This window comes from Danio rerio, chromosome 12 (genome assembly GCF_052040795.2).
Source record: "Danio rerio strain M-AB ecotype USA chromosome 12, GRCz13ab, whole genome shotgun sequence".
NCBI classification, from domain to species: Eukaryota; Metazoa; Chordata; class Actinopteri; order Cypriniformes; family Danionidae; genus Danio; species Danio rerio.
This window is the reverse complement of record NC_141032.1, coordinates 26,900,773-26,914,346: the sequence shown is the minus strand read 5'-3', so window position 1 is coordinate 26,914,346 and position 13,574 is coordinate 26,900,773. Positions and strand designations below refer to the sequence as shown.

At 39.2% G+C, this 13,574-nt stretch overlaps 1 protein-coding gene across 51 annotated transcripts in view; it reads right to left on the bottom strand.

Annotated features, from left to right (window-relative positions):
* The window catches only part of nrxn1a (neurexin 1a), a 290,869-nt gene that overhangs the window by 64,296 nt on the left and 212,999 nt on the right, over positions 1-13,574 (bottom strand). For 2 of the 51 annotated variants that reach the window (NM_001346923.1, NM_001346924.1), the window contains 1 exon segment: positions 8,932-10,115. In NM_001346923.1, coding sequence (NP_001333852.1) covers positions 8,932-9,136 — 205 coding nt within the window. In that variant the 5' untranslated portion in view covers positions 9,137-10,115. 51 annotated transcript variants of the gene reach the window in all.

Below are 13,574 nucleotides of genomic sequence, written 5' to 3'. Positions count from 1 at the left end.
CTGTGCGTTTAATCGAAATCGCATTTTGAAACGTTGCGATTAGCTAAATCGCAAGAGGTTGCTCTATAAAAAATATAATTGTATTATTTAATTTCTCCTGCTCAGAGCAAATGCGTGACTGCCGACTTACTAGCCAATTGAGTGAGCACAATTGAGTGATGAGTGTCTTGCTAAAAAGTCAACTGAAAGTATTGCCAGTGACACTCAATCTAGTAGCAAGCAACAGCAAAGTACAATTTCACAGTTGTTTCAGCCATGTTTAAGAGTTCTTTCCAAATTGAGCTATTTAAGTCACCTCGTAAGATTGAGAAGAATCTGAAATATTTTATGGCATACTTCAAAAAAATTAAGATGATTTAGTATTCAAATGTTTTATTTTGAATTTTTTTTTAATAAATTGGCTTTACACTTCATTTTTTAGATTTTTTAGTATATGTATTAATTCTGAAACTTTTACCATAAACCGACATATCAATTATTTGGTAAAAGTTTGTATATTAGAAATGAGATGTGTTTAAAAAAATCCATTGAGTGTGTTAAGTAGCGGCATTAGGAGATAAGAAATGCAATCCAAAATTTGTTTTTCTTGGTGGGCAGTTAAAGGGATAATTATGTTTATATTGAAATAAATATAGCAGAATAACAAAATATCGCAATATTTGATTTTTTTTGCAATATCGTGCACCCCTAATACATTTGTTTACTATTTATTTGGTAATAGACGTTATGATTTTGATTGAAATGGTAAATATTTTGTTATTACTGTGGTCTCATATTTTTAACCCCCCCCCACTTTGTGTTTAACAGGTATGCAGCATATTGCTTTCTTTGTGTTTTGTTAGCTCATCCACCTGGCAAATTATGGACAGTTTTTTTTTTTTTTTTTTTTGGTTCCATTATGCTGAGAAGAATAGGTATGTGTGTGTGTGTCTGTGTGTGTGTGGGCGAGAGTGCGAGTGAGTGTGTTGATGGTTTTTTATGTGAAGCAATTATAATGTTTACGTGAAATATGAGTCTGTGACATTGTATTTGTTTATTAAACATTCAGTGCGAGCTGTTCTGCAACTACAAAACCGAGGCTTCTGCAATAATAAACAGGCAATTAAAAAGTGAATTACTGCAGCTCCAATTACCAGACTGACACCACAGAGCTCCACACCAACTGGGTAATTACAGGCAACAGCTCGAGCGGAACACTGGCCAACCTAAGAGCGTGCGGATGAATGTGTGCGTTTGGATATATGTACGTGCGTGTTTGATATCGGACGTTATCATCAGCTGAAACAGCAAGAGAACAGCGTTCATAAATCTGACTGCGCTTTCTCCCTCTCTCCCTTCCCAGGAACTGACATAAGTTGCAGGTTTCAAAACGAGACGTCATGTTTATGATGGGTCTTGCATACTGCATGGTTTTATTGTCTGCCCGTGAAGGAATCCTCCGGCTGACTGACAGAAACTCTGTCTCTGGATGGGGGAGTTTAGGCTCTGCGGTGGATGGGTGGGTGGGTGTCAGCCTCAGGACGCAGTCAAGAGTCTACATGGACAGCTCTAATGCTGTTCAGTTCCTGCACGCCTCATGGGTTTGATTTTTACATGCATCATTGGCACTGTCAAAACATTTTCCTTCCTTTCTTTAATACTCTCTTCAGCTTTTATTGTCAGACCTGAGGGGGTTGGAGGAATCAGAACTAATAAAACAATAAAACCCATTGCGAAATGTAAAGTCTTCTGATTTATTTCATGTTTAGTGCAATGTAATTCACGGACAACAGCTTGGCGCAAACTGAATTTTCTACAAATCTGGAGAGCGACGCATTATACAGCACATTACGACAGAACAACTTACTTTTGAGGATACGCGCAGGAGCCGATTCTATGCTGCTTCACAGAAGCAGTCAATACAATGAGCCATGGCTGGAACTGAAAAAACAACAACCCAAGAGCAGTTCATACGTGAAAAGAGCCCAGTGAAGAGTGAAAAAGGCAGCGAGCGCTGGGGTTTGTGGTCGTGGTAGAGCTCTGGTATTTCTCCTGCTGACCTTTCCAGGGCCAATTAGGGCTGAGCTGGGAATGAGCGGTCAGTGCTGTGCTGGCTGAAAGCCTGTCTGCTGTGGCACTTTAGTGGAAGTTGTTTTGATTTGCTTTGTGTTTTTATAACGAGCTTTCGGTTCCTGAGCACCTCCAGGGGGTTTAGGAGACGATGAGGCTAAGGCTGAGGGGTGTGTGAGCGTGTACCCTCTCCTCAGCTTGTATATGTGTCGATCGGTGTGAGTGTGTGTGTGTGTGTGTGTGTTTGATTTGCATTCTGTGTTTGCAAGAAGAGGAAACAATGGGGAGAAAAATCAAAGACTGGGTAATAAAATACTGCAGGAAAAAAGTTAAAGTAAGAAAGGAGTATTTAGGAAAGAAAGAAAGAAAGAAAGAAAGAAAGAAAGAAAGAAAGAAAGAAAGAAAGAAAAACTTAAAGAAAGGAAGAATAACAGAAAGAAAGAATAAAATAAATAAATAATTGATAAAAAGAAAGAAAGAAAGAAAGAAAGAAAGAAAGAAAGAAAGAAAGAAAGAAAGAAAGAATGAATAAATGATGTGGCAACAGGGTGGCTCAGTGGTTAGCACTGTTGCCCAACAGCAAGAAGGTTGCTGGTTCAAGTCCTGGCTGGGACTTGAGTTCGCGGGGAGAATATGCAAACACATGCGCTATAAGTGAATTGAATAAAGTGAATGTGAGAGTGTATGGGTGTTTCCCAGTGCTGAGTTGCAGCTGGAAGGGCATCCGCTGTCTAAAACATATGCTGGATAATTGGTGGTTCATTGTGCTGTGGCGACCGCTGATGAATAAAGGGACTAAGCCGAAGGAAAATGTATGAATGAATGGATTAATGATATTTTAGAAATATAGATAGGAAAGAGGCAAAAAGATGAATCGTGAAAAGAGAAAAAACAATCTATTATATGAAAAAGAAAAGAAACAGATCTATGAAGGAGGGACGACTAGATGAACAAATGCAAATAAACAGAAGGGGAGATAAGAAAAGGAAAAAAACTGTGAGTAAAGAAAGAACAGAGAAAAGAAAGAAGAAAGAGACGTAGGAGGAAAATAAAGGAAAAAAAAGAAAAATTGAGGGGAAAATGAAATTGAAAAAGAGGGTTAAAATGAATGATGAGGCGTAAAGTAAAATCTGAAAAAAGAGGGATAAATATGAATAAGCAGAATGTTAGAAAGGAAAGTAAAACAAAAGTGGATATGGAAAATTAAATGAAGTAACAGGAGAAAAAGGAAGGAATTGGTTGAGTAGGAAAAAAGAAGATAGAATGAGGGAAGAAAGAAGAACAGAAATCCAAGAGGAAATAAAAATTAATGAAGAAAAGAAAGAAAGGAAAGAGGTGAAAAATTAGGTTAAATTAAAAGAAAAAAGGAAAGAAAAAGCAGGAAGAAAGAAAGGGAAATATAGTAAAATGAGAAGGAAACAACATGGAAGAAAGGCAAGAAGATTGAAAAGAAATAAAAGGAAAAACAGGAAAGAAAGTGCTGTGTCGACTTTGAGCGATGAATTCATATATAGCTCTTTTATTAGAAGGAAGCATGTGTAATAATCTCTGCAGGTGTGTGTGTGTGTGCGTGTCAGTACGTCCAGTCTAAGCCTCCCTGAGCCCCATGTGTGAGCTACAGTGACATAATGAGAAATCTCTCTGGAGGTTTGGCTTGACTGGGTTTAGATTACACACCACAGCTATTGTTCCTTCTATCTCTCCCTCTCTCTTTCTCCAGATTCTCTTGGGAGAGTGTATAGCATTTAAAGAATCAATCACCTCCACACTATCAAGGGGATGATAGGTCTTTCTCATATAAACTTTCACACACACGCACACACACACAAACACGCACACACACTATAGAGCGCAGCTTGCAGCCCTGTGCAGTCACTCACTGTCTCAGTGCGTTTGCTGGTAGAGATGCTGTATTGTTCTCAGTGGAATATCGCTGTCAAGTGCATGCAGTCTTTGACCACTCTGCTCGTCCCTTTGCCTCTTTTAATTCTCTCTATTTTCAGGGCAGCCTATACGCTTTGAATTCTCTGCCTCCCAGAGTATCGTATTTAACCAGGCACATCACTATTCACCAGTAAATCCAAGCCATCCTCTCATTACAGCAATTCGGGCCTCTCAAACCATAGCTCTGACATAAAGGAGCGCAAAAAAAGATGAAGCGATAGATAGAGGAAGATTACTCAGCCCTATGAGCTCACTTACTCCAACTCCATTTGCAAAGATGGAGGGAAAAGAAACAGAGGCAGCATACTACAGCAGCGCACATGCTGATTACTAGCCTTCGGAAACACATGCAGAAAAGTATACTCGCACACTAATGTATTTTAAACAACGAGGGGGAGTGATGTTTATCCTACGCTGTTCGATTTTACACTGCCAGTTATATAGGATCCGTTTTTCTGGAGGTGTGAGAGAATACAGAGTTATACAGTGTAACTATCTAAATGTAGCTTCTGTTGTATTTGTCAGTGCAACCGTAGAGGGAAGGGGAGATAAAAGTGCAAGACTGCAGCAAAATCAGAGGGGGGAAAAGCAGGCGATGGGTTTGACTTTTGAAACACTGTGTGACAGTCTATGGTAACTTCTGATAAATTGCCTTGCTTTCCGATTTTATTTTCAATTCTCAGTATAGCTGTGCGTTTTGAGGAAAATATATAATTGTGATTTTTATGGCAGATATTGCGATTTCAATTTGATTTGAGATAAAATTTTGTAGTCACTCTTCAGCTCAATAATCTGTATCATAGCTTCTCACTGCTAAAATGCAGTGTGTTAGTTAAAAAAGAAACTGAAAAGATTTTAACTTAAATTAATCACTCATTTTTCTCCAGAGCAGGGGTTTCAAACTGCTGGCCGCAACTAACGTCAAAAATATAATGAGATTTGCCCCCCCAAAACATATAATTTTGAATTACTAACATTGTTGAGCAGTTGTATATAGCCACTTGTTGTTTTGACCCCCCCACCTACTGGCCATTTAAAGTACTGTACTATATGTTCAGGTTACTTTCGGTTTCTCTCAGCGTGTGGTCGAAAGTAACGCACATGCAGATTATCTCTGGGACCAATTTAAATGTTGCAATGTATGTTCCTAAGTGCTCTATCTTTACTAAAGCTCTATTTTTGAAAATATCCAAGGGTCATTTGATTATAATTAGCTTTATACCACCTCTATTGTGCTGTACAAACACATCACCATGGCTTACATGTTATGCTGGTGGTGTAAATATGATCATTTTGCTAATATTTGATTCAAATGGCCTCATTTGATAGATTTTTCTCATATGGTTATTAAGATTTACAGTATATGCTTATTAGGATAATTATGATTATCATTCTGTCCTAATCAATTGTATTATTATTTTATCAAAAAAGAATGATACTGAGAGTAAAGTCACTGAAGTTACCTAATCTGCTTTCTGCTGTTCTTGCTTTTGGTTGGCAACAATTGATTGGGACAGAATAATAATTATTATGCCTATTATTAAATTGTAGTATTTTCATAGCAATTTAAACTACTCCTTCAACATGTAATGTAATGTGCGAATTTATATAGTGCATTTATTGTGTAAGGCCATACACCCAAAGCCCTTCACAATCATGATCGGGGTCTCTCCACACCACCACCAGTGCGCAGCATTCACTTGGATGATGCGACGGCAGCCACAGGACAACGGTGCCAGTGCGCTCACCATACACCAGCTATTGGTGTAGTGGAGAGAGTGATACAGCCAATTCGGTGAATGGGGATGATCAGGAGGACATGATGGGTAAGGGCCGATAGAGGGAATTTGGCCAGCTTTGACTGCATATACTCTGGGGAAGAATGTCTGAGTGCATCAATTACATCAGGTTTCCACATTTTCTTGTGCTTGATCGTGCAGGATGCCGGGGTTAAACCCCTACTATTTTTGAAGGACATCCTGGGATTTTTAACAACCACAGAGAGTCAGGACCTTGGTTTCTCTCATCCAAAATAAAGCACTCACTGAGCAGTATATGGTCCCCTTCACTATAATGGGGCGTTGTGCGCCCCCTGCAGCCTCACTAACACCACTTCTGGCAGCAACCTAGCTTTCCCATGTGGTCTCCCATGCAGGTACTGACTGGGCACAGCCCTGCTTAGCTTCAGTGGGCAACAATGTGAAAGTTGCAGAGAGCTAGCTATCGAGAGTTAGTAGGTCGTAAGCTCTCCGTAAAGTCATGCGTATAGTTGCATTGAAAGACATAATATCCAATAAGAAGCATTTAAATAATTAATCTGATTTAAAAATCTGCAACTAATGTATATATATATATGCATATATATATATATATATATATATATATATATATATATATATATATATATATATATATATATATATACATACATACATACATACATACATACATATATATATATATATATATATATATATATATATATATATATATACATACATATATATATATATATATATATATATATATATATATATATATATATATATACATACATATATATATATATATATATATATATATATATATATATATATATATATATATATATATATACATACATATAGATATATATACATATACATGTATGTACATACATGTATATATATGTATAAATATAACTGTCCTATCAAAATAAAATGTAAAATTTAAATTGGTCATTCATTACAGACGACAAACATATCTGCATCGCAAGCCGTGAATGCACCCAAAATACACATGAAGTTACCAAAAGATTAAACTTTTATTTGTGACTCTAAAACTAAAATATTCCCATATTATCAATGTCCTATTCATTCATTCATTTTCTTGTCCGCTTAGTCCCTTTATTAATCTGGGGTTGCCACAGTGGTTTGAACCAGCAACTTACCCAGCATATGTTTTACACAGCCGATGCCCTTCCAGCTGCAACCCAGCACTGGGAAACCCATACACACCCATTCACACACATACACTAAGGTCAATTTAGCTTATCCAATTCACCTACAGCTCATGTCTTTGGACCGGAGCATCCAGTTTTTTGTGGGCGTTACGCATAGTTTGGTTGTGCAATTCTGATTGGGCAGAACGAAAGTGTGCTCACTCAATTGGCTAGTAAAACTGTCACACACAGACGCCATGCACGTATTTGCTATGGGTGAGGAAAATTAAACAATACACATTTTATAAAGCAGGCTCTTGTGATTAGCTAAATCGCAACGTTTCAAATCGAGATTGGATCTGATTTTGATTAATCGCCCAGCCCTTGTTCTCATTTTGGTGGGAGAGAGGGTACATTTGCTGGTAAACACAGACAAGGGCGTACACACATTTCTGCACTCCACATAACCTACTGTTAATGGTTTTTAAATGGTAATTTTGCTGCAACAACAGAACCCGTGCTGTTCTTAAACTCCTCGTCGCGGCATACTAAAACAGTGCTGGAAGCAGGTAGGGCTGGACCGATTTGCAGTTTGGCTGAGAAGGTGTCCGCTGGTGCTGTAAATAGCGAAGCAGACACATAGCTGGAAGCAGCTTCAGTTTTAGTTTATTATTATCAGAGCTTGAGAATTATGCTCAGCTGCGAACAATGTCACCAAATATTCTCCGGCAAAAGAGGGCCGGAGGTTTTGAGAGGTTTAGATTAGCTTGGCCGGGAGGGGGGTAGAGGCAGAAGCATTGGACCCTGATGCGCTGCCTTGCAGCCTGGGGGAACGCATACGAGCAGCGGGGCTCTGTGATCTCAGCACACCCTGCCATTAGAGATGCCAGCTGTGTCACACACACATAAACACACAGATGTACGCAAAAAAAAAAAATATGACAAAGACAGAAGGAAAGAGTGATAGGGACAGAGGCAAGGAGGTAGAGAAGAAAAACTAAGAGCCTTTCAGAAAGGATGATAAATGACTCGTCTCACTTCACAAGCTTCCGCTCTCTTCCTCCTGCCTCTATTCAATAGTGTATTTTTTTTATCAAAGCATAATCTGTGAGGATAATGCTGAGAGGCAGCCAGGTCTCGTTATATAAGTGCAGTGGATCACATACTGACAGCTCAAGCCCCTATGCACACACAGCGTGGAAATTGTCCTGATAGTTTTAAACAACCAGCCGCAACGTGACATTAGAACACAAACTGGGGGGAAAAAATCTGGTGCAATAAAGCAGAAGGTGTTCAATTTATACTGTATATCGGTCTCAGGAGTGGTGGCCGGTGGGATTCAACGGCAATGTAGAAGTAATAGAGTTGTAAAGGAGGTGGGGGTGGGGGTGTTCGTTCACTAGGATGGCCCTGGGGTCTAATAGTCGTACAAAACCCTGTCCACTGTCCCTTCTAAATCTAATTTATTCAATTTAGCTGGTTCGCTGCATTAAATCCATATGCGGACACATAACATGGTACGGTGGCCACAGCGTAATTTGAATATAATTTCATCATGTCAAAGGTCAGCTCGAGTCGGCATGCACGGATGTGGCCTTTCGAATGTAAGAGGTTAAGGATGTGGCCCTGGTGCTTATATAAACACAACCCCGCTCGATGGCCCCTAGAAATAAAACAAAGGCGCATGTATTTGAGCATAGTCAGCGTAATGGGAGGCTGAATCGCTGGTCGCTAAGTGATTGTGGTGCAGCCAATATTATGCTCTCAAAATTTGTACTCTGCATAATGCATCTGCATAATGTTCACAAACACCTCTTAAAGATGGCATTTGCATCCTGACCACATAATTGCACAAGTACACTCTCAGACCTCAGCCAATTACTGGGAGATTACAAGAGCATGATATCGTTTCTTATGCCAAAATTGCAACACACACAAAACAGAAGCTCTAAGACTGAAAGGTTACTGAATGGCAAAGCGGTGAGAGGGTGAATGTGGCTGTCGAATAAGCTACGCACCATGTCCTGCCCGCAGGGGGGCGTGGGATCTGGCGGCAGGCACGAGGTGATGAGGCATATGTTGAGGGACGTACAGCTCCCCAGGCCCCTCTGCCAGAGCTGACCCCAAAGTCAGCGGTGGCAGCCAAAGAGCTAGGCGCAGGCTGATGCGGAGCAGGATGGAAGCAAGACCACCAGGAGCCCCGCCGGGCCACAGACGCAGCATGCTACCGGAGTGCAAGGACTTTAAAGAGGGGTGTCCTCAAACCACCTGGCAGCCCATGTCACTCTCAAGCCTTGGATCCTGACCATGCAAGAGCCCAATCACCAATGTAGAAGCAGAACAACGGCATGTGCCGGATCCACATGGAGAGAGAACTTCCACAGAGTACCAAGTAGCTAACTTTAGAAGGTTAATGATCCTGGGGTTACATTCCTCTCTTCATGGCATTGAAAAACACAAAATCCTGCAGGAGAAAAAAGGAAAGAAACCACAGAATCCGATCCAGTACTCCAGCAAGGTAAGGGTAGTGGTGTATTGGAGAAGAGGAAGAAAAGAGTGAACAGCCTTCGTTATAGACCTCCCAGCAGTCCAAGACTTTTCCGAAGCACTCTATCACCTGAATCCCAGCTGTATCCCATGAACACAAGGCTGCATCTCTCGTTATCCCCGTAGAGAGAACAGGAGTGGAGCAGGGAGACTACCAGAAGCGGTGGCACACACAAGACGAGATCGCCGCTGCAGCATTTAACTCAATACAGAGTGCCTCTCCCCCTCCCCAAACGACGAACACAGTCTCTCTCGTGCGCACACACACACACACACACAGCACGAGAGCTGCTGCTTCTGCTGCTGCTGCTGATGCTGGCTGGCTGAGACTGCACTGCCTCTCAGAGGAAACATTAACAGACAGACCAAAGGAGAACAGGAAGACAGAACCAAGAAAGGGCAAGAGTGGTCAAGTGGTCCTCGTGCAAAAAAGGGTGGTCAGAGTTTCTGGAAATGTCAGAGTGAAGAAAGTCCTCTTCTCACACTCCACACAGTGCCTCTGTAGCGCTAGCGTTTCAAAGCAGCATGCTTGGAGGAAAAGACCCTCTGAATGAAGAGAAGGGGAAACAGAAAACTGTGAGGCTTGGCTGAGTTTTCCTCCCCCTCTTTTTCTCTCTCCCTCCCCCTCGATCATCAGGGAGGCGCGTGCAGCTGTGGAAAAGGGGTGGGGGGGTTGGAGGGGGGGTTCTCGTGTCTCGTCCTCCTAATCGTTCTTTCTCTCTTCCTGTCTTCGTTTCTCCTTGACAGAGGGGTGGCTTGAAGAGAGTCCAGCTGGAATTCAGAGAGAGCAGGCTTGCTCTCCCTTCACAAACTAGTCAAACCTTGATATACTCCTCCCTTTTTGGCCATTGTGCAGCTGAATAAGTTCTTTCACTGAAAGGACAGTCATACTTCAGCACCACGGATAGCGCCTGGCTTCATTCAGTTGCAGTCTTTTCCCACTTGTAAATTGCAACAATAGCTTTAAGGCTTCAAGTAACAATTATACGAAATTATTAACATTATATGTAATCTGATTTTATCGGAATTAGTTTAAAGTGGTTTGACATTTTGCTTTCAATGAAACTGCTTCACTAGCGGTTTTATTTCAGACCCATGTTTTTGTGGTAGAATTGATTAATTGGTCTTAGAACAAAGCTCCGTGGGCAGAGTTATGGCATGTTTGCACTTCGAGAACTCAACTTTTAAATCCTGGCTTGAGGATGTTTCCTAAAACCACAGCTCCCCCAACCCCCCATACTCCTGACTTATTTTTTTACCATAGAAAATATATATTTAAGAAAAAGATAGATCTTCCTGCAGATCTATGCGGGAGGCTCTATCTACTTGACATTATTAGTTTGAAATACACTACAGCCAAAAAAAAAAATAAAAATAGTGCCTGTAAAAAAACTACAATTTTGGTTAAGTATGAGACTATCAGATGTTTCAATCCTGATTTTGTATCAGTCATTGCCGTATTACTGTTTTTATATTATTTTACTTCTTTCTTTTTTGGTGGGAGGTTTTCTAATTTTTTTCAAGATTAAAAAGTTTAATAAAAAAAGGAATCAAAAAGAAAAGATAGATCTATACATGAAATATGTTTTAAGATATTAGATTTTTTTGGTCTCTCCAGTTAAAGTTAATAAAGTATTAAACAAGGGCAAGTCCCATTAGCTTTCAATGTACGAACAAAAACAGAAGCCACACCAGCTTAGGAGGGCTTATTGCATTTATTGGCTTTGTACAGATTTATGGCTAGCATTTAGTTTCGTTTCACCCCTGCTTTTTATGACCGTTCACAAACAACTAGTATTGGACGACTAATCCAGTTGAAGACTCCATCTAGTCTACTAGAAATTAGAATAGCTTAGCCAATATTAGCAGATTTACCATCAGCCAAAACCCTGAATCAAATGCATTTCTGGTTCATTAGTGAGTTTTTCACTGACAAATGAAGCCCACATTACGATGTGATATTTTTAGTGACTGTTCTAGTTACTCATTGTGCGCCCCATGTTGTGGGTTTGTGCACTTGTTTGTTAAAGGAGGAAGTCTGCAGGTGTGCTTCTCTATAGAGACTCCAGTTGGAGTGTGAAGAAAGACGCACTAAAAGTGACACTGGTGTCATCTCCTCTCACACAAGGAGATGGTTGCTTCTCCCTCCTCTCAGCTTTGAGCATCGTTAGCACTGTATAATTAAAGTTGACAAAGCCGGGTGATCAGAGCCGCCTCGCCAGGGGCTCCAAGACAGACTCCAGCAGGAGCCCAAACTGCTCTATTTGGAAGACAATTTTATCAGTGTGACTTTAGCAATACCCAGTGTTGAACATGAAATATCACAGCTCCAGAGGTTTTATGAAACAATTTGAAAAGCAATCTGTTGTATTCATAGCAAGCTAATTGTTCCTTGTGATATTAACAGAATTTGAGAAGCCAGCCTGCAAACATGAACGCTTTCGTTTTCCGTTTGCAACGCTGCCACCTAATGGTGAACACTGGCTGTTGCTTTGAGCCCAGGACACTTGCTATTCTCCGGCAGTCACATGTTTCAGCCAATCCATTTCTTTTTTCAGCTGACCTCAAAAGCAGATTCAAAGGAAGTAGAGCATGTTTTAATACTGGTGCTTCCATTCTGTGGAGGAAAAAAGGCTTTAAGTATTTTAAACAGTAGGGGAGAAATAAGTGGAGAAGTCCGTTTTTTCTTCCTTCCTCTCTTTTTGCTGCAGCTTTTGTGTTTTATTATGATCTGAAAATTTTTTTTTTGAGTGTGAAAAGAAACGAAAGATTCATGAAGTGAAAAATAATGAACTCCACAATCATTTTCTTCTAATTTTCCCTCTCCCTTTCTATATCTATTCGTTGACTCCAGGAAGCATGATTCAGCTACCCCCCACCCCCCACCCATGATGCTCCAGTAAGCGATGAGGTGTTGTTTATTAGAAACAAGATCTTCGATAAGCAAGAAGCTAATTAAAAATGAATCACGTCTTTAAATACATATTGTCTGGTTAGAAAGTAGACGGGTGTGTTGTCGGCATGAATAGCAAGATTCATCAGATTTAATATCATGTCTCACGTGAGTATGTCCTTATCTCTTCATGCTTTTCTCTATTGATGTGGTCAGTTTTTAATCTCGTAAGTCTTTCTTTTGTTAACTCTGCTCTGCCTCATTAATAGCATTGACACCAAGTGAATTAGTTTTAATTCCACAAACCTATTTCTGGCATTTTTTTCTGTTGTATTATTTGAAAATCAGAGTCCATGCTTGATCAGTCTAATGGATGAATGGACCAAACTAGTGCTCATAATTGGATTCCATCCCAGTAAAAAACAAAACAACAACATCAAAAAAACCTGCAAAATTCTTTTACATAATTTATATTTGTTTGTTTTAATAAAATATGAACTATGAATAACAATATTCATACATTTGTTATTATGAAAATTCAATTAAAGTGATTAGTAATTACTTTAATAACTTGTAATTAGTAAATTGTATTTTTTTCAGACTTTTAACACTTAAAACGAGAGAACTTTGTTTGTTAGGATATAAATATACACTATAAAGTCCCTCAAAATATTTTTTTCTTAAACTTTAACAGATTTAAGGAAATAACTTTGTTTGTTTGGATTTAAATGTACATTATGTTTTTAAGCAATCACAAGCAAAAAAAAATTCAGAAATCAAATTATTAAATTCTATTAATTTCAAAGGGTTAATACTGGAAACGTGTCTTGTACATTTCGTAATGTTATAATAATAATAATAATATTAATAATAATAATATGCAGTTAAACATGTTAAGACGTTAAAATGCAATAAAACAATCATTAATAAGTTGCGGATCAGATATACTTAAATGAAAATATAATTTCAGTTGAATAATGTGAAGTTTAAATGAAAACTTCAGAATTTTAAATATGAGGGTTAATCCAACATACCATTATATTACATTTACATTGCTTAGCATATACAAGTACACCCCTCACAAATCTTTTAAATTCAAATTGTTAATAGGAAGTTATAAAATATTTGTGCATATACATTAGATTAGTCAGTACTGAAGCCAAATCTGGAGCTTAAGTAACTAAATAACTTACGACAACGGTCCAAAAACTAGCGCACCTA